Source organism: Canis lupus, chromosome 14, assembly GCF_048164855.1.
Source record: "Canis lupus baileyi chromosome 14, mCanLup2.hap1, whole genome shotgun sequence".
Classification (NCBI taxonomy): domain Eukaryota; kingdom Metazoa; phylum Chordata; class Mammalia; order Carnivora; family Canidae; genus Canis; species Canis lupus.
Genome location: NC_132851.1, coordinates 61,423,370 through 61,444,732, shown reverse-complemented (window position 1 = coordinate 61,444,732; position 21,363 = coordinate 61,423,370). Strand labels below are relative to the sequence as shown.

The 21,363-nt window shown below is 36.2% G+C and overlaps 1 protein-coding gene and 1 pseudogene across 3 annotated transcripts in view; both read left to right on the top strand.

Moving 5' to 3' along the window:
* The window catches only part of LOC140604169 (UDP-glucuronosyltransferase 2A1), an 84,857-nt gene that overhangs the window by 22,387 nt on the left and 41,107 nt on the right, over positions 1-21,363 (top strand). The window contains exons 1-2 of one of the 3 annotated variants that reach the window (XM_072775269.1): positions 14,201-14,322; positions 17,309-18,064. In XM_072775269.1, coding sequence (XP_072631370.1) covers positions 17,347-18,064 — 718 coding nt within the window. In that variant the 5' untranslated portion in view covers positions 14,201-14,322; positions 17,309-17,346. Of the gene's footprint in view, positions 1-14,200; positions 14,323-17,308; positions 18,065-21,363 lie in introns of those variants that run through there. The other 2 variants (XM_072775270.1, XM_072775267.1) reach the window with 2 other exon arrangements.
* On the top strand, positions 4,165-5,006 carry LOC140603514 (myosin regulatory light polypeptide 9 pseudogene; annotated as a pseudogene).

Genomic DNA, 21,363 nt, shown 5'->3' with positions numbered 1-21,363 from the left:
GCTGAGCCACCCAGGCTGCCCTGTGTCTGGTAGTTTTAAATCCAAACAGGAAAGGTAACAACATTTGAAGACAAAAGAAAAGAAAAATTCAGAGGCCTTGAGAATGAAAAATATGTAATTGGTGGAAATGAGATATAATTCCAAACCTTTCAGTTGTCAGGAAACTGTGGTTTCTTCATCTATAACATAAAGGTCACAGAAATTTGTAATGATTCAACAAGAAACTGTGTATAAAGCACCTTCAAAACTATAAATTCACACATGTGTTTAGCTTGATAGCAGTCTATTGGACCTTAGGTTAAACCTGGATCCCACTCAGGACTTCTTTTCCTGTGGCTAGTTCATCTAGTTTTAGGATATGCTGCCCCCACGTGGATGGTAGTTGATAACGCTGACCAGGGATCATAGTATGAGTGAATTATTGGGATTTTCCTAACCTGTTAATGGAGTAAAAAATTCCTCAAGATGTATTTCTGTATACCATAGATTTGTTATGTTTATGCAAACATATAAATATATGCTTAAATATAATATCACACAAATATGTAATATCAAATTATGCGTGTATGCCTGTATATGTACATAGATACACAAAACCAATATGAACATAAACAACATATTTAACAGACAATTTAATGACTTGGGGCACCTTGAGTGTCTCAGTCGGTTAAGTGTCTGCCTTTGGCTCAGGTCATTATCCTGGGGTCCTGGGATGGAGCCCGGCATCCGGCTCCTAACATTATTCTGTTTTAATATGGTTTTTGGAAATCATTCACTTTTGCAATTTAATAAAAGAGAAAAATTTTCAAGCCTTAGGAATTCAAAACTGTTCAGTTAGGAGTTTAAATAGATTCAAATTGCAGAAAAACTGGTTTGGATATTTTACTAGATTTAATATGCATGTTACATAAGTTTCACAACTCTATGACAAAAATATTATTTCACATGTAAAGAAATTAAAGCTCTCATGTTAAGACCTTGTCCAAGAAAGTGTGTGTGTGTGTGTGTGTGTGTGTGTGTGTGTGTGTGAAGAGGAACAGTAGTAATGGTAGTAGTATTGTAGTATAGTAGTATAGCATAGCTATAATTGGAGCATTTATCAACCGGCTGCATATATTGTTCTTTCTATTACATTGTGGGCCAGAATCAAATGTAAAATTGTCTCTTCAAACTGGACAGCCACATGAATAGAAAAATGGGTCTGCAGGGTAGTGTTCGTGTGTGTGTGTGTGTGTGTGTGTCGGAGTGGTTATAGGTCTCTCGAAAATATTTTGAGAGCAGGAAAATAAATAGAGCCAGAAATCCAGGAAGTCAAATTCATCAATCTGGCGGGAGATTTCATTGTAAAGCAGAGGGCATTGTCCCATGAGAACAGAGTGATAAAGATAAAAAATTTCTTCAACATTTCAAATTATAATTCTTAAATGTCCATCAATGGAACCACCCTTCATTTTAGAACTAGAACACTTCCAATAAAGAAGATCCCCTTATCACCAATCCTTTTCTTTTCCTTTTCTTTCAGAGGTTACCATTATCCTCAAGTTTTGATAATAAACCTTTTGTTTTCTTTTCATGATTTTACCAAATACAAATTCATCACTGGGCAATGTAGCTTTATTTTGCTTGTTTTTACATGTTTAGAAAGCTATTTAGAAGAGTTTGTTTTCTGTAGATAACATTTATCAGGTTAAAGAAGTTCCCTTGAATCCTAGTATTCTATATATACATATATAATATATATTTTTTTAAAAGAATTTTTTTATTTATTCATGAGAGACAGAAAGAGAAAGAGAGAAAGAGAGAGAGAGAGAGAGAGAGAGAGAGAGGCAGAGACACAGGCTCCATGCAGGGAGCCCAAGGTGGGACTCGATCCTGGTCTCCAAGATCACACCCTGGGCTGAAGGCAGCGCTAAACCTCTGAGCCACCGGGGCTGCCCATATATATATATATTTTTTAATTTTAAATCAGGAATAGATGTTGAATTTTACTAATGGCTTTTTGTACATCTGTAAAAATTACTCTATTATTTTTCCTCCTTTAATCTGTTAAAGTTATGGATTATATGAATTGATTTTTGAATGTTAAAGTCGAGTTCCGAGTATAATCCTGACATGTACTTGAAGATTATTATGCATAATGGAAAAAGTGTTGCTAATATTTGTGTTATTAATTGCCTCTATATTTATCAGCCTCTAAATTTATGTGATTTTCCTGTCATTTCTCTTTTGTGTACTGTACATATTTTGGTATCACAGTTACGTACCCTCAGAGGAGAAATTTAAAATTACCTGTTCTTTAAGTATTTGGTAAATCTTGCTCAAAAATCTGGTCTGCACCTGGAGTGTTTTTGTAGGAATTTATTTAACTACTGATTGACTTTCTTATATAGTTCTTGGGACAAAATGATTTACTCTTCCTTATTGCATCAGTTTTAGTTGACTTCTTTCTTCACTTTTTATTTAACTTTATAATTAAATTTACCAATGCATAATAATCAGCATTTTCATTTTTCTCTTTTTTTGAAAGATTTTATTTATTTATTCATGAGACACACAGAAAGGGAGAGGCAGAGACATAGGCAGAGGCAGAGGAAGAAACAGGCTCCTTGCAGGGAGCCTGACACAGAACTCGATCCCGATCTCCAGGATCACATCCTGAGCCGAAGGCAAATGCGCTTAACTGCTGAGCCACCCAAGCATTCATCATTTTTCTCCTGAACAATAAATTATCCTGTGGTACTTTAACTCCATTTACCCTTCATAACTTATCTGCTATTAGTATCAAATATTTTATTTCTTTCTTTTTTATGTTTTTCAGTTTTATGAAGGTTTTTCTAATGTTTCATTCAATTAATGGTTAGATCTAGCCCCATGTTAACAATTTTCTTTATTCTACGTACAAAATATATATATACAAATATGCACACATATAACAAAAGTAACAATTGTATATAAAGACTGAAAAATATAAAATAATACCAAATGTTATTTAACAAGAAGAACAAAAATAATAATAGTATAAAGAAATTCAAGAGAATACAAAGAACTGAATTCATGGCTATAAGGGGCAAATGAGAAGGAAAGTATAAAGAATTGATTTAAAATATCTCATTTTTTTAGCTGACCATTATATAGATTAGTATTCGCTTATCTCATTTTATATGTGATATTACTTATAATATAGTATTAGAATTATTTTTAAAATACCTCTGAGGGGCAGCCCAGGTGGCCCAGTGGTTTAGGGCTGCCTTCAGCCCAGGTCATGATCCTGGAGACCGGGGATCGAGTCCCATGTCGGGCTTCCTGCATGGGGCCTGCTTCTTCCTCTGCCTGTGTCTCTGCCTCTCTCTCTGTGTCTCTCATGAATAAATAAATAAAATCTTGTAAAAAATAAAATAAAATAAAATAATAAAATAAAATAAAATAAAATAAAATAAAATAAAATAAAAAATAAAATAATAAAATAAAATACCTCTGAAATTAGAGTTAAAAATCCAACTTAAGGCTTTTTATAATAAGTTCATCTAAAAAACTTAAACAAAAATAATGACCTGGGCAAAAATGTATCAAAAAATGAAAGCAACTAGAAAGAAAAAGATTTTACAAAATTAATACTGGCAAAAAAGCATAGATAAAGTACCCTAAAGAGGCATGTTGTATATTGTAGACTATGACAGGGTTCCCTAATTTTCATAAATATTTTTGCCATGATTACAGTTTCTTCTATTTATTAATTTATTTTCTGTCAGCTTGTTCCATCAATTATTAAAAGAATATTACCATAATCATCAAATATAATCATGGATCTATTTCTTTTTTTTCCTTTCATGAGTCTGCTTTATGTATTTTGAAGCTCTGATGTTAGCTTCCTACACATTCAAGATTGTGATATCTTCTTGATAAATTGACACTTTTAATTATAAAGTGACTCTCTTAATACCCAATAATATCCTTTACTCTGAAAACCTACTTTATCTGATATTAAGAGAGCCACTCCAGCTTTATTATATTAACATTATCATGATGTGTGTATTCTTTTAATGTTTTTCTTTATAAAGTGAATGTCTGTGGATAGCATACAGTTTATCTTTCTTTTTTAAAAAATCCAATCTGGGAGGCCAGAAGTGCTGGCTTTAGGGGCTCCGGGAGTTGAGGAGACTTGGTGGCCGCAGCCAGGGCAGCGAGGGGGTCACCAAAGCGCTCCGATTCTCGTGGCTGTGCAGGGATTTAACCGCCACCATGTCAAGCAAAAGGGCAAAGACTAAGACCATCAAGAAGCGTCCCCAGCACGCAACATCCAATGTATTTGCCATGTTTGACCAGTCCCAGATTCAGGAGTTCAAAGAGGCCTTCAACATGATGGATCAGAACAGAGATGGTTTCATTGACAAGGAAGATTTGCGTGATATGCTTGTCTCCCTAGGGAAAAATCCAACCGATGAGTATCTGGATGCCATGATGAATGAGGCTCCTGGGCCCATAAATTTTACCATGTTTCTCATGATGTTTGGTGAAAAGTTAAATGGCACAGATCCGGAAGATGTCATCAGAAATGCTTTTGCTTGCTTTGATGAAGAAGCAACTGGCACCATCCAGGAAGATTACCTGAGAGAGCTGCTGACTACCATGGGAGACTGGTTTACAGATGAGGAGGTGGATGAGCTGTACAGGGAAGCACCTATGGACAAGAAGGGGAATTTCAATTACACTGAGTTCACGCGCATCCTTAAACACAGAGCAAAAGACAAAGATGACTGAAAAGACCTTCAAATTCCAGCCAAACGTTCCTTGTTGCCACTTTGGGTATTTCTGAGACTTTCTGTTAGAGACTGTTGCATGCCCTTAGCTTTGCAGCTTTTGCCTTTCTTGTTATATTTATTCTCAGCCATTTGGGGCACATGCATTTCTATAATCAGACTGGAAATGGGACATTTTATGAATTTTCAGAATAGAAAATAGAGAAATTTAACTTACCAGCCCCCCTCCCCAAAATAACTGCAGTCTACACAGAGTCAGTATATTTTTTCAGAGAAAGTTATTCACTCAATTTTTTTCTGAACCATAATTAAACTTTATGATAAAAACAAACAAACAAACAAACAAACAATCCAATGTGGATCTTAGAGTAGCTCTATTTTTAACTCTTTGAGGAACCTCCACACAATTTTCCAGAGTGGCTACACCATCTTGCACTCCCACCAACAGTGCAAGAGGGCTACCCTTTCTCCACATTCTCACCAATATTTGTTGTTTCCAGTCTTGTTAATTTTAGCCATTCTCATTTGTGTAAAGTCATACTTCAATCCATTCTAATTGGTGTAAAGTGATACCTCATTGTGGTTTTGATTTGTATTTCTCTGATAGCAGGAGATGTGGGGCATTTTTTTTCTTGTGCTTGTTGACCATGCTTAGGTCTTCTTTGGAGAAATGTCTGTTTATGTCTTCTGCCCATTTCTTAACGGGATTATTTCTTTTTTAGGTGTTGAGTATGTTGAGTTCTTTATAGATTTTGGATATTAGCCCTTTATTCAATATGTCATTTGCAAATGTCTTCCATTCCGTAAGGTGTCTTTTAGTTTTGTTGTTTCCTTCACTATGCAGAAGCTTTTAATCTAGATGAAGTCTCAGTAATTCATTTCTGCTTCTGTCTCTCTTGTCTCAGGAGACATGTCTAGGAAGAATTTGCTACAGATGAGGACAAAGAATTTGCTGCTTTTTTCTCCTCTGGGATAGTTTCCTGTCTCATATTTAGGTCTTTCATCCATTTTGAATTTATTTTTGTGTATGGTGTAAGGAAATGGTCCAGTTTCATTCTTCTGCATATGGCTGCCCAATTTTCCCAACAATATTTGTTGAAGAGACCATCTTTTTTTCCATTGGATATTCTTTCCTGCTTTGTCAAAGATTAGTTAACCATAGAGTTGAGGGTCCATTTCTGGGTTCTCTTTTCTGTTCCATTGATCTATGTGTCTGGTTTTGTGCTAGCACCATACTGTCTTGATGATTACAACTTTGTAATACAACTTGAAGTCCAGAATTATAATGCCTCCAGCTTTGGTTTTCTTTTTCAACATTACTTTGGCTATTCAGGGTCCTTTCTGGTTCTATGCAAATTTTGGAAATGTTTGTTCTAGCTCTGTGAAAAATGCTGGTGGTATTTTAATAGGGTTTACATTGAATGTGTAGATTGCTTTGGATAGTATAGGTATTTTCACAATATTTGTTCTTCCAATCCATGAGCATGGAATGTTTTTTCATTTCTTCGTGTCTTCAATTTCTTTCATAAATTTTCTATGGTTTTTAGAGAACAGATCTTGTATCTCTTTGGTTAGGTTTATTCCTAGGTCTCTTATGTGTTTTGGTGCAATTGTAAATGAGAGCAATTCCTTGATTTCTATTTCTTCTGTTTCATTATTGGTGTATAGAAATGCAACAGATTTCTGCATGTTCATTTTCTAGCCTGAAATTTTGCTGAATTCATATATTAGTTCTAGCAATTTTTTGATAAAGTCTTAGATTTTCTATATAGAGTATCATGTCATCTGTGAAGAGTGAAAGTTTGACTTTTTCCTTGCCAATTTGGATGCCTTTAATTTCTTTTTGTTGTCTGATTGCTGAGGCTAGGACTTTCAGTACTATGTTGAATGACAGTGATGAGAGTGGACATCCCAGTCATGTTCCTGATCCTAGACTAAAAGCTCTCAGTTTTTCCCTGTTGAGGACAGTATTCACCATGGGTCTTTTGTATATGGCCTTTACGATGTTGAGGTATGTTTTTTCTATCTTGCTTTCTTGAGAGCTTTTGTTAAGAAAGGATGCTGTATTTGTGGAATAAATCACACTTGATTATTGTGAATAATCTTTTTTAAAAGATTTATTTATTTATTTATTTATTTATTTATTTATTTATGATAGACAGAGAGAGAAAGAGAGAGAGAGAGAGGCAGAGACACAGGAGAGAGAAGCAGGCTCCATGCCAGGAGCCCAACAAAGGACTCGATTCGGGACTCTAGGATCTTGCCCTGGGCCAAAGGCAGGCACCAAACCCCTGAGCCACCCAGGGATCCCCAATAATCTTTTTAATATACTGTTGGATTTGATTAGTTTTGTGTCCATGTTCATCTGGGATATTGGCCTGTAATTCTCCTTTTTAGTGGGGACTTTGTCTGGTTTTGAAATCAAGGTAATCCTGGGCTCAAAGAATGAGTTTGAAGTTTTCTTTCTCTTTCTATTTTTTGGAACAGTTTCAGGAAAATAGGTATTAATTTTTCTTTAAATGTTTGGTAGAATTCCCCTGGGAAGCCATCTGGCTCTGGATTCTCATTTGTTGGGAGATTTTTGATAACTGATTCAATTTCTTTGCTTGTTTTGGTTCTGTTCAGATTTTCTAGTACTTCCTGTTTCAGTTTTGGTAGTTAATATCTTTCTAGGAATTTATCTATTTCTTCTAGATTGTCTAATTTGTTGGCATATAATTGCTCATAATATTCTCTTGTAATTGTGTTTCTGCACTGTTGTGTGTGATCTCTCCTCTTTCATTCATGATTTTATTTATTTGGGTCCTTCATCTTTTCTTGTTGATAAGTCTGGCTCAGGGTTTATTAATTTTATTATTTTTTTGAAAAGAACCATCTTTTAGTTTATTTGATCTGTTCTACTTTTTTTGTTTCTAGATCATTTATTTCTGCTCCAATCTTTGTTATTTCCTTCTTCCACTAGCTTTATGCTCTGTTTATGTTTCTTTTCTAGCTCCTTTAGGTGTCAGAGTTGGTTGTGTATTTGAGACATTTTTTGCTTCTTGAAGAAGGCCTATATTGCTATCTACTTCCCTCTTAGGATTGCCTTTGCTGCGCCCCAAAGGTTTTGGACTGTGATTTTTCATTTTAATTTGCTTCCATGTATTTTTTTTTGATTTCTTAATTTCCTGGTTGACCCATTCCTTCTTTAGTAGGATGTTCTTTAACTTCCATGTATTTGTGGTCTTTCCAAATTTTTCTTGTGATTGACTTCAAGTTTCATGGCATTGTGATCTGAAAATATGCATGATATTATCTCAATCTTTTTATAACATTTGAAGCCTGATTTGTGACCCAGAGTGTAGTCTCTTCTGGAGAATGTTCCAAGTACATTAAAAAAGAATGTGCATTCTGCTGCTTTAGGATGAAATGTTCTGAATATGTCTGTAATGTCCATCTGATCCAGTGTGTAATTCAAAGCCATTGTTTCCTGTTGCTCTTTTGCTTAGGTGATCTGTCCATTCCTGGGAATGCAGTGTTAAAGTCCCCTACTATTACTGTATTATTACCAAGGAGTTCCTTTAAGTTTGTTATTAATTGATTTATATATTTGGGTGCTCCTAAGTTGAGAGTATAAATATTTACGATTGTTAAATCTTGTTAGATAGACCCTTTTATTATGATATAGTGCCCTTCTTCATCTCTTATTACAGTCTCTGGCTTAAAATCTCATTTGTCTGATGCAAGTATGAATACTCCAGCCTTCTTCTGATGTCTGTTAGCATGATAAATGGTTCTCTATCCCCTCATTTTCAATCTGGAGGTGTCTTTGAGCCTAAAATGAGTCTCTTATAAGCAGCGTATCAATAGGTCTTGCTCTTTTATCCATTCTGACACCCTATGTCTTTTGATTGGAACATTTAATTCATTTACACTCAGAGTCACTATTGATTGATAAGTATTTAGTGCCATTGTATTAACTGTAAAGTCATTGTTCCTGTATATTGCCTCTGTTCCTTTCTAGTCTTTGTTCCTTTTGGTCCCTCTTTCCCACTCAAAGGGTCCTCTTTAATATTTCTTGCAGAGCTGGTTTAGTGTTCATAAACTCTTTTAGTTTTTGCTGGTCTTGAAAATGTTTATCTCTCCTATATTCTGAAAGACAACCTTTCTAGATAAAGTAGTCTTGGCTCTATATTTTTCCCATTTAGCATGTTAAATATATCTTGGCACCCTCCTCTGGCCTGTCAAGTTTCTGTTGACAGGTGTGCTGCTATCCTTATGTGTCAACCATCTTTTTGTCAAAGATCATTGTAGGTCAAAGATCTTTTGTCCCTAGCTGCTTTCAGATTCTCTCTTTATCTTTGTAGTTTGCAAGTTTCACTATGATATGTCTTGGTGTTGTTTTTGTTGATTTTCTGGGGAGTTCTCTATGCTTCTTGGACTTGAATGCCTGTTTCCTTTCCCAAATTAGGGAGATTCTCAACTATAATTTGTTCTGCCCCTTTTTCCTGCTCTTCTTCCAGGACTCTTATATGGATTATTACACTTTATGGAATTGTTGAGTTCCCTAAGTCTATATTCACGATTCAATAGCTTTCTTTCCCTCTTCTTTTCAGCTTCATTATTGTCCATACTTTTATTTTCTAGATCATCTATTCATTCTTCTACATCTTCCATCCTTGTTATGATTACATTCAGTCGGTTTTGCATCTCAGTTATAACATTTTTTATTTTGGTCTGACCAGTTTCTATGCCTTTTTATCTACAGGAAGGGTTTCTCTGGTGTCTTCTATGCCTTTTTCAACTCCAGCTAGTATTCTTATGGCTGTAGTTCTAAATTCTTGTTCAGATATATTGCTTATATCTTTTAAGCAAGTCTGACTTCTTCTCAATCTTTCTTTTGGGGAGATTTCCCCCATCTTGTAATTTTGGCTAAGTTTCTGCTTTTTTGCATGTTATGAAAGCTTGCTATATTTCTTGCTCCTAAGAGTAATGTTACATCAAAAAGGATCATACACTGTCCAGGGCCTGGTGCTTCAGAAAGTGTTTCTGGTGTATGCTGCATATACTCTGCTATTTTGTTTCGGCTGCTCTTTCCCACAGGTCAGTACCCTACAGAGTTCCTCCTTGCTTGCATTGGGGAGTGTTTGGACCATAATGAGGTGTGCTTTGATTTGTTTGTTAAGCCTGATTTAAAACAAACAAACAGACAAACAAAAATAGGAAAAACCTTGTCCAAAAAAAGAGAAAAGGAAAAAGAATAAAAAAGCAAACAAACAGATAAACAAAAAAACTGTCAGCCTGATTCCAAAGAAAAATTAAAAAAAAAAAAAAAGAAGGAAAAAGAAGCTTTATTCAAAAAATGAGCAAAGGTAACAAACAAACAAATGAACAAAAACTATAAGCCTGATAGAAAGAAAAAAGAAAAAAAAGGTGGGGAGGGGAGAGCCTCGTCCTATTTCTGCCAGAACTGGAGCTGATGCTTTGGAACACTCTGTGATCAGTAGACTTGGTACATGGAGGGGGTGGAGTGGAGGAGTTGTGTTGCTCCTGTTTGAGAGAGCCCCACAGTACAGGCTCACAGTTGGACCTGCCCTGGTAAGGATGCTCCTGTAGGATTCAGGGAGGTGACATCTGATGTAATCAGCTCTAGCCTCCACTGGAGCTGCTGTGTTTCTCTTTGAAGCCCAATTATACTGTGGGGGGTGTTAGAAGATGGCATCACCCTACCCTATTGTCCTTGGGGATGGGAACTCAAGGCTGCCACTATTCAGGAGGCCCTCACAGAAAAATGAACAATCTCCCCTCCTATGTCCCAAGAATCAGTCAGATTTCTGCCCTCAACCTGTCCATGCCCAGGCCGTCATCTGGTGCCACTGTTTTCCTGTGTTTTATATCCGTCTGGTGGCTGGGATTCAAAATGCCAAATCTTAAAGGACCCCGCAAGGTATGAACTTGCTCCCTTCCTCTGGAGGAAAGCCTCACAGTACTAGGCTGGGCATGGTTCTCTCCCAGAAAAGCAGTCACATGTCTGCTCAGATGCCTGGAGTCTATGGTGAAGCACAGCGAAAAGCTGCAACCAGACTATCTGTCCTCTGCACATGCCTCATGTTGCATGCCCACTCAGTGGCGCCCCTCCAGGGCCCTTGTCCTTGGAAAGGCAATATACCTTTCTTCAAATGTACTCCAGTAAGGGGAATATTCTCCCCCAGTGTGACCCAGAAGATCTACACACCATGTTATGCACCATCTACTCCTGGGCTTCTGTCCTACCTCTTCTCAGGAGTGCTGCTGCCTACCCAGCTGGACTCCTCAGTCAATTTCTTAGTTGTTTAAAATGTTTTGATGCTAGTCTAGCTGTGTTCAAGGGACGAGGCAGAAACCTGATATACTTCCATAGAACTGTATAGCTTTTTGTAGTGTACAGAGTGTTCCTCCAACGAGAGCCTCTCACACAGCAATGGATGCAGCAGCAGTGGGCTGAGCTCGGAGCAATCTGGCAGATGCTTAGTTGTTAACTCTTTGCATTGACAGTTGGGCTGTTCTAAAGGGACTAGCCCTATGGCTTGGACAATGGAAAATCGAAGCATGGATGATCATAAGCAAGCCTTTGTGGGGGAAAAATGTGTGAAAAGACATTTGAGTCTGCAGGAACCTGAGTCAGCCTTTACTTTTTTCCCATCACATCTCATAAGGCACTGACAGTCCAGAAGATGATCCATTAGCTCAGGTACAAGTCTACTGACCCTTCCATAGATACAGCAGATTGGGGGCATCAGAGTGCCTGAGTAGGATTGTATATTGTCCTTGAGATTCAAGGACTTAGCTAATGCAGTAGAGCCTGTGTATTCTGAACAAAAGCCAAGGCAACTGCCAAAGAATCTAAGACATCCTTTTTAGTTTTTAGTTCAGCTGGTGAGGGTTTGACGAATTCATCATATTGGCCCTCTCCCTCTGAGTGCAGGTTCTAAATATGTTTTGGTTTGTATCTGGCCTAACCCAAGATTTCCCCTGCCACCGTGCAAACCAGGCTGCCACCACTAGGGATCGGAGAAACTGACTACCATATATGGATAGTGATCGGTGGTCACATTTCAGAGGTCATATTTTGCAAGAGTGGGTAATAGCATATTGACTTTAAATGGAGGTTCTATCTTCACTATAATCCACACTCAGCAGGGTTGATAGAAAAGGTAAATGAGGGCAGCCCGGGTGGCTCAGCCATTTAGTGCCACCATCAGCCCGAGGCGTGATCTTGGAGACCCGAGATCAGGTCCCATGTCGGGCTCCCTGCCTGGAGCCTGCTTCTCCCTCTACCTGTGTCTCTGCCTCTCTCTTTCTCTCTCTCTTTCTCTCTCTCTCTGTGTCTCATGAATAAATAAATAAAATCTTAAAAAAAAAAAGAAAATGAAAATGAAATATTAAAGCAGCAAGTTAAATTGTTAACAGATAAAACCACTTTGGGTAAACTAAAATACAGTTCCAGGCTTTAATACATTTGAATGATCAACCAGCAGAGCCTGTTGCTCTATGTGCCAGACCAGGGACCCCTGCCAAAGTGTCTGATACTGTAAAGTTATAGAAATCATGGGAAACAGACTGCCCCAAATCTCACAGTGGATCAGTGGGGTATGCTACTGAGAAGCCAAACCCCATCACCCACTTGGGAAAGTCTACTGGAATTTACAATGGAATATCCCACCAAGATGGTTGTGTTACTTCCCCCTCCTGAGATAGGGGGATCTACTCAACCTCTACTGGGATCCTATTATCCTACTGCAAGCTGCACCTGCTAAAATGCCCAATGCCTGGAATGTAGCATGTGCCATCAAAAGAAAGAAGATGGGTGCTCTCATCTGGCATACCTACTCCCAGTCCATCTTCTCCTGCCTGACAGTGTTGTCTCCCCTGGCCAACCTGTATTGTATGTACAACCAGCTCAAGTTTCTAAAGCTGCCAACTTCCCTGTTCTCAGGACCAGTGGGGAAACATTCTGTTTTTTCACCACTATGATAATTTGGCTGCTTTTCCCCCCTCCATTGGCCTGGAGGACATTTTAACACACACAGAAGCCTTTACTAAATTCATCCAGTAAGCCTTAAGGGATAGCCAACAAAGCCTGTCCTCACTGAATACCGAAAAGTCTCTGATGAGAAAATCTCTCCAAAATAAAATTACCTTAGACATTATCACTGTCTCACAAGGACAGCTATGCCATTATCCAAACAGAATGTTCTTTGTTCATGCCTGGTAGATGAGCCTACTAATGTATTATATTTATTAAATTTCATGAGGACACAAATGAATGCCCTGAATGATCTGACCCACAGGTTCAGGTAACTGATAAATCAATGGTTCAGATCATGGGTTTCTGTAGAAAAAGTTGTCACTGATTTTGGAAATTATTATTCTAATCTGTGTTTTCTCTTACATGTGTCTATATCATAGCTATGGCATTTGCTTTCAGTGCAGCCAAACAGCTGCCAAACGAGCAACTCCATGCTAGTGAAACCCCTGGCTGCCTGCCCAGGGCCCACTGCAGAAGAGTGGGTCATGTGAGATTGTAAGATCCAGTCATGATGGATGGAATGTTAGGGAAAGTCAGTGAAAAGGTATGACTGCCAGTTGACCTATGAGCTGGAACTTAACGCTCAAAGGCTCTTCATCCTCTCCCCTGTAATGTGGGTTCCACTTACTGTTCCAAGGACATTGCTTTGAGATAATTATGTGGTATTGGAAAATCTACAGAGTATATGTGACTGAACTCAGTTAAAATCTCTTTCTAAACTTTTAAGATTTTGCAGGTGGGTGCAAGGATCCATTCATACTGCTGCCACCCAAAGGATACTTCATATGTAAATTCCTTTGCTTATTAAAACTGCCACTTGCTAACCTGAAGTGGGCTGCCTCTTTCTTCTCTCCCTGCCCTCTGAACACAGGGGCCAATTTCAGATTATGCCAAGGAAGCTCCTGAGATGGTTATGAACCAACATAAATTAGTACCTTTAAAAAAAAAATAAATACAAAGATCAATAAAAATGTTGGAATTTTTCTGAGATGTTTCTTCCTTATACAGAGCAATTCAGTTCTGTTGTAGCTCCTAGCCTGTGAATAAACATAATCCCTCTCATCAGAAAAAATCAGAAAAAAAATCAATTTAAAAAATATTTTCATAATTAGTACTGATAATAATAATTCTATGTTGCATGGGCATGAGGGGTATTTACCATACTTCTTAATAATAATCAATGATTATTAATTATTACCAATCATTATTTCAGATATATCCAGACATCCTTGTCTGGGTGGGGGAAGGTGAAGGGCTGCAGAGTTCATAATAGCAAAGGCAATATTTAATGCAAATAGTTGCCAGAAAACCAATAGAAGGGAACAACTTTAACTCAAGGTTAATCTGCTTAGTCATGTAATAGAAATCGAATGCCTTAGGAGTAAACAAATCTGTACAACCTCTTCCTTATTTAAGATCATATTTCTCACCACATTATGCTTACCCACCTAGGATATACTTAAATTCAACTTTCAAATAGCAAACAAGTGCTATTAAAGCTCTCACTGAAAACTTCAGGTAAGAAATTTAAAAATCTTATGACAAGCAATATGTAAATAATGTATATTTAGATTCATGTTTTCTTCTGAAAGAAATATCAGTTATTACAAGGTTGTGGGTTTTACTACTTAAAAAGGTTTCCAGTCCTATTTTTAAATAATTTGGGAATTTTTCCCATCTAGGTGTTATACTTTAGATAATTTGATAGATACTGAAGGAACTGTATTATAGAGTAGTCAAGTGAAAGTTTTATCCCAGTGCAAGCTCAATGGCCTCCTTAAAGGTAGGTCTGTTATTTTTAGTTCCTACCAGTGGACAGTTGAATCGGTCCTTCACATAAAGTGAATACATAAAAGCAGAAATGATTCTCTCAAGTGACTGCTAGTCTTTAAGATAGCATGTGTATAAGAAGATTTCATCCTTTGGTGGTTATTTTATTTTCTTAATGTTGCATAATGGATTTTTTATATTTATGTATTTTAAATTCATATCAAATAAGTTTTATGCAAAGTGAAATTTATTTATTAAAAAAAAAAGGGATAGTTAGGGCAGCTCCGGTGACACAGCGGTTTAGCGCCACCTGCAGCCTGGAGACCAGAGTCCTGCATCAGGGTCCCTGCATGGAGCCTGCTTCTCTCTCTGCCTGTGTCTCTGCCTCTCTCTCTCTCTCTCTCTTTCTCTCTGAATAAATAAAAAAATAATCTTTTTTTTTAAAGGGATATTTAAAGTTTCTATAAAGAAAATCCTGTAGTAAAGGCAATAATCAATTTTGGTAATGTAATACCATGTGTGTTCCCTTTTTGTGCAATTAATTGAGGCACATCTTTTATTATCATAATCTAAATTCTTCTCATGCTAGCATGCTGACACAAATATACTATACTGATTTTTATTACAGTTATATATGCAATTGTCTTCATTGAGAGCATAAAATGGATATAAGAATTATCTCTTTGATTCATCTTTCACTTAGCAGGCAGTTCTCTGCCTATAGAAATACAAATAAACTGAATAAAGACTCTATTTTAATTGTTTAAAACTGAATCTGATTCCCTGATAGTGAATAAAATGAGTAAAATGACAGTGAATTTTTACCAGTTGTTCATTCTAGTGAATCATAGCAAGTGTTTTTAAAGGATCTTGTAACTATCGATCAGGTTGGCAGCAGCAGGCAGAAATTTTTTGCATACTGTAAAATCTTAGTATAAAGAAGCATGCATTGAAATCCGCACAACGATCTGTGTGATTAGTCTGCTAAACTCTGAATAGTACTTTGTAAAAGTTAGCAGTTGTTTTAAAGGAGCAGTCAGTGTTTCACTATAGATTATCTTCAGTAACGGGGAGTTTAGAAAAGATATCACTAAACATATATAAGATTTCTAATTTCAACAGATTAAAACAAAAAGTCATTTCTGCTTATTCACAAACATATGCACACATATGCACAATTTTAATAGAGATTATTTTACTCGGATGATTTATCCTACATTGTCCAGGATGGGTTACACAAATTGGTATTGTGCATTTTATATTGTGTCAGCATGTTTGGGGCACTTTACGGTTTATATGGATGGGTTCCTTATAGTGATGAAGGGGCAATGTACACTCTGATAGGACAATCTATCCTAGTGATTAATACAATAGGCTCTGGGAGCCAAAGACCCTGAAAGCTTATTCTATTATATGAATTTGGCAATTACTAAACTTCTCTAAACAATGGTTCTTTCTTTGATGTGAGAATATAGGTTCTACTTCATTGGGTTTTTTTTTTTTAGAGAAGAATAAATGAGATTAACATATGTAAAACATTTGCACAATGTCTGACACACAGGAAGTGCTTAATTAATACTAGCAATTATGAGGGACTCCTGGGTGGCTCAGTGGTTGAGCGTCTGCCTTCGGCTTAGGGCGTGATCCTGGAGTCCCAGGATAGAGTCCCGCATTGGGCTCCCTGCATAGAGCCTGCTTCTCCCTCTGCCCATGTCTCTGCCTCTGTCTGTGTCTCTCATGAATAAATAAATAAAATCTTAAAAAAAAATACTAGCAATTATGAAAGGTTTGGTCTAAATGTAGTTATACTGCACACAGACCAGCAGCTTTTGAGCAACACTTTCCATAGAAGCAAGTTTGAATTAGTAATTCTCTTCAAAGAATTCCTACTGATTAGTAATGTTACCCATCTCTTGCATGTATATTTGTACACAATTCATTCATTTACTTATAATCTTTTCTCAGTGATTTTTAATACAAATATTTTCCTAAACATGGGGTGCCTAGGTTGCTCAATGGTTAAGCATATGCCTTCTGCTCAGTTCATGATCTTGGGTCATGGAATCAAGTCCCAAGTTGGGCTCCCTGCTCAGCAGGGAGTCTGCTTCTCACTCTCCCTCTACCTCTCCCTCACATTTGTCCTCTTCCTCGCTGTCTCTCTCAAATGAATAAATAAAACCTTTTAAAAATTAAAAAAATTCCTAAACATATTATTAAAGTAGTAACAAACATTACACATCCTTTATTTGCTTGTATTTCACATTCTTGTAAATATTCTCCTTGTAATAATCCTATCTATTAAGAAATAGTAACTACTATAATAATATTTAATTGTTGTTAATGATATTATATTAAATGTATTAAATATTGGAAAATCTATAGCCTTGGCATCTCTACATTTCTGAATAAGTTCTGACCCAATCTGATATTTCAGTACCCAGGCCTGAAGGTAGACTTGAGATATACAGTAGCTTCAAAGAATTCAATAGTAAGAATTTCACAATTATGAGACGCAATGAAAGATTTGAAGGATCAAGCTTTAAAAAACAATCATAACCCAAGCTAAAGGAACAAATTGAGAGATAAGACACATGTTACCCAAGCCTGTAATTACCATAAAATATGATGCTACCATGAGTAATATCATTTGGTTGAAAGGATGCTCTTGAGGGTATCAATTGTTTTGAATCAAAACTGAAAAATAATTTGTCTTTCTTTTTTGTTTGAAAAACAGATTTCAGATCTCATCAATCTTCTACATCAAGCCACATCATGTTAAATAAGAATATTCTGCTGCTGTCTCTCAAGATTAGTCTCCTAGGAATCACCCTTGGTGGGAATGTTCTGATTTGGCCAATGGAGGGTAGTCATTGGCTGAACATTAAGATAATTATAGATGAGTTGATTAAAAAAGAGCATAACGTGACTGTCTTAGTTGCCTCTGGTGCACTTTTCATCACACCGACCTTTAACCCATCTCTGACATTTGAAATATATAAGGTGCCCTTTGACAAAGGAAGAGTAGAAGGAATAATCAAGGAATTTGTATTGACATGGATGGAAAATAGGCCATCTCCTTCAACCATTTGGAGATTCTATCAGGAAATGGCCAAAGTCATTAAGAACTTCCACATGCTGTCTAGAGAAATCTGTGATGGTGTTCTCAAAAACCAAAAGCTGATGGACAAGCTGAAGAAAAGCAAATTTGAAGTCCTAATATCAGATCCAGTGTTCCCTTGTGGTGATATAGTGGCTTTAAAACTGGGAGTTCCATTTATGTACTCTTTAAGATTTTCTCCAGCTTCAACAGTGGAAAAGCATTGTGGGAAGGTACCATTCCCTCCTTCCTATGTTCCTGCTATATTATCAGAACTCACTGACCAGATGTCTTTCACTGACAGAGTAAGAAATTTCATCTCCTACAGTCTACAGGACTACATGTTTGACACTCTTTGGAAATCATGGGATTCTTACTACAGTAAAGCTTTGGGTATGTAATTTTTTTTATTATTATCTGAATTTGAACAGAGTTTTGTATCTTCTCTTTATTTCCCTGTGGCTATTATTTTTCAACCCTACATATTGATCTATTAGTATCATTTGAGAACAGGAAGATGAAAGACAATATGCTTTGTAACTATAGTGTGTCATTTTCTAATTTTGTGGATTCATATATACCAACTTAGTTCTTTTATGAATAACATACAGCGACAGTTTAAAAACAGGACTGAATTCTAATTTAATTATTACACTGGCAGTAGAAATTGCCTAGAAATTTCAATGATGTGTAAAGAAAACTGGAAGAGTTTAAGCTTTCTATAAGTCCATTACTAATATAGGCATTTGTGTGCGTGTGTTTAAAAACACACATGCGTACAGATAATCTCTGATCATCGTTCATAGATTTCCTATTGTTTACTAGGCACTCCCTTAGGTAGGGAGGTTACAACAAAGACTAAGATGAAGTTCCTGGCTTCAAGAATTTCAGTCAAGCAGAGAAGTCATACAAGAAAGGGAATGTTTACAGTATGAATAATGTGGGTAAAGAAGAACAGAGATAGTTAAAGGAGATAGGCAGTATGTAACAGGAGAGAATGATATTCTGAGAAACTAGAGTTGAAGTTGATACACAAGAAAAAATTTCAAAAGTGAATATGAATTTTCCTGCAAAATAAGTAGGGGGAAGAAAGTCTGAATATGAGTATAGAATTAGATGTAGTTGAGGACAACATCCAAATTTATGCTTTGGATACCTGTGCCCAATGTTGTGGAATATCAAAATAGCATATGTGTGCTGGGCATTACTGATGATTCTTTATTTATGAAGGTCAAAGTGCAAGGTGGGGAGGTACGAGAAAAAACATGGAAATGTCAGGATTTCCATAATGAATTAATTCAATAAATATTTTCAAAGCCAAGTATTTTAGTTTTTACCTACTAAACAGAAAAAGTTTAAAGGGCTGTATTGTATAAAATTGCATCTTACATAAAATATCTGGACAGATATGGACATGGAGTGAAAAGATTGTAGACTCAATATCTGATCAAGTTTATACTCCACTCTCAGGTTTGTACATCCCTCAAGGCAGAAGCAAAAATAAACTTCTTTCTACAATCTTTATCTCTTAAGGAAAATCTATTGCATAGGTTCTTTCTTCCCATATCCTAAATGAAAATTTTCCATAGGCTTCTGTATAACTCTAGGAAAGAAGTGATAAGAGCATGGAATAGTGAAGTAGCTTATAAATGGAGAAAAATAATGCAGATGAGACTACATAGTAAGGTAATCAAGACCATAGGCTCTTGATAAACAACTTCCGCCTACAAGTATGTGACCATGGAAAAGTAATTAATTCTCTTTATATCCACACTTATTCACCCCATCTCTAACAGGACTACTGTGAGGACTAAATTAGTTAACATATAAAAGGATTTTACAATGGTGTCCAGGAGATAGAAACCATTCAATTTGTGTTAGCTGTTTATCATGTGAAATTAATAAAAGCTAATGGCTAATTGGTTAAGACATGTTAAGAGGCATGAGAAAGAGATTAAGGTGTTTTCTTTTTTATTTATTTATTTTTGTTTTCTTTTTTAAATTGAGATATAATTGACATATATTAGTTTAAGTTATAAAACATAATGATTCTACATATTATATATAAAAAAGTGATCACCACATTAAGTCTAATTAACAGTTTGTGACCATACATAAATTATTTCCTCTTGTGATGAGAACTTTTATGAGCTACTCTTTTAGCAACTGTCAAATATACAATACAGTATTAACTATAGTCACTATGCTATATATATTGCATCCCCAGGATTTATTTTGTAACTGGAAATTTATGCCTTTGACCCTCTTCAACCATTTCACTCTCCCACCCCTCACCTCTGGCAACCGTCAATCTGTTCTCTGTATCTATGAGTTGGTGTGTTTTTTTTTTTTTTTTATAATCTATATATAAATGAGATTGTACAGTGTCTTTCTCTGACTTATTTCACTTAGTGTAATGCCCTCAGGGTCCATTTACATTATCATAAGTGGCAGGATTCTCTTCTTTTTCATGGCTGAATAATTCAATATTCCATTGTAGATATTTATGCCACAGCTTCTTTGTTCATTCATCCATCAATGGTTACCTAGGTGGTTTCCATGTCTCAGCTATTATAAATAAATAATACTGTGAGGAATATCTCTTAGATATATCTTAGAAATAATGATTTTGTTTCCTTTGGGTATAACCCAGAAGTAGAATTACTGGATCATATGGTTATTCTATTGTTAACTTTTTTTTAGGATTCTCTATACTGTTTTCCATAGTGACTGTACCAATTTATACTCCCATCAACAGTGCACAAAGGATCCCTTTTTTCCACATCCTTGCCAACACTTGTTATACCTTGTCTTTTTGATAATAGCCATTCTAACAGGTATGAGGTAATTAACAACACAAGAAACAACAGATGTTGGCGAGGATGTGGAGAAAGGGGAACCATCTTATACTGTTGGTGGGATGGACACTGGTGCAGCCATTCGAGAACAGTATGGATGTTCCTCAGAATGTTAAAAATAGAACTACCCTATGACCCAGCAAATGTGCTACCAGGTATTTACCCAAAGGATACAAAAGTACTGATTCAAAGGAATGCATGCACCCGTATGTTTATAGCAGCATTATTAACAATAACCAATATCTCACTGTGGTTTTGATATGCATTTCCCTGATGATTGGTGATGTTGAGCCCTTATTCATGTACCTGTTGGTCATTTGCATGTTTTCTTTGGCAAAATAACTATTCATATCCTCTGGCCATTTTTTAATCCATTTTTTGTTATTGAGTTATATGACTTTTTATATATTTTGGTATTAACCTCTTATCAGATATATGATTTACAAATATTTTCTCCCATTAGGTAGGTTGCCTTTTCATTTGTTGATGGTTTCCTTTGCTGTATAGAATCTTTTTTATTTTATTTACTTGTTTATTTTTCTTTTGTTACCTTTGCTTTTGGTGTCAAATCCAAAAAAAACCATTGTCAAGACTGATGTCATGGAGCTGACCACCTATGTTTTTTTATTCAAGGAGTCTTATGGTTTCAGGTCTTATATCAAGTCTTTAAACCATTTTCAGTTAGTTTTTGTGTATGGTATAAGAAAGTGATCTAGTTTCATTGTTCTGCAAGTAGCTGTCCAGTTTTCCACCTATTGAAGAGGCTGTCCTTTCCCCCTTGCACATTCTTGGCTTCTTTGTCATGAATTAATTGGCCATGTAAGTGTGGGTTAT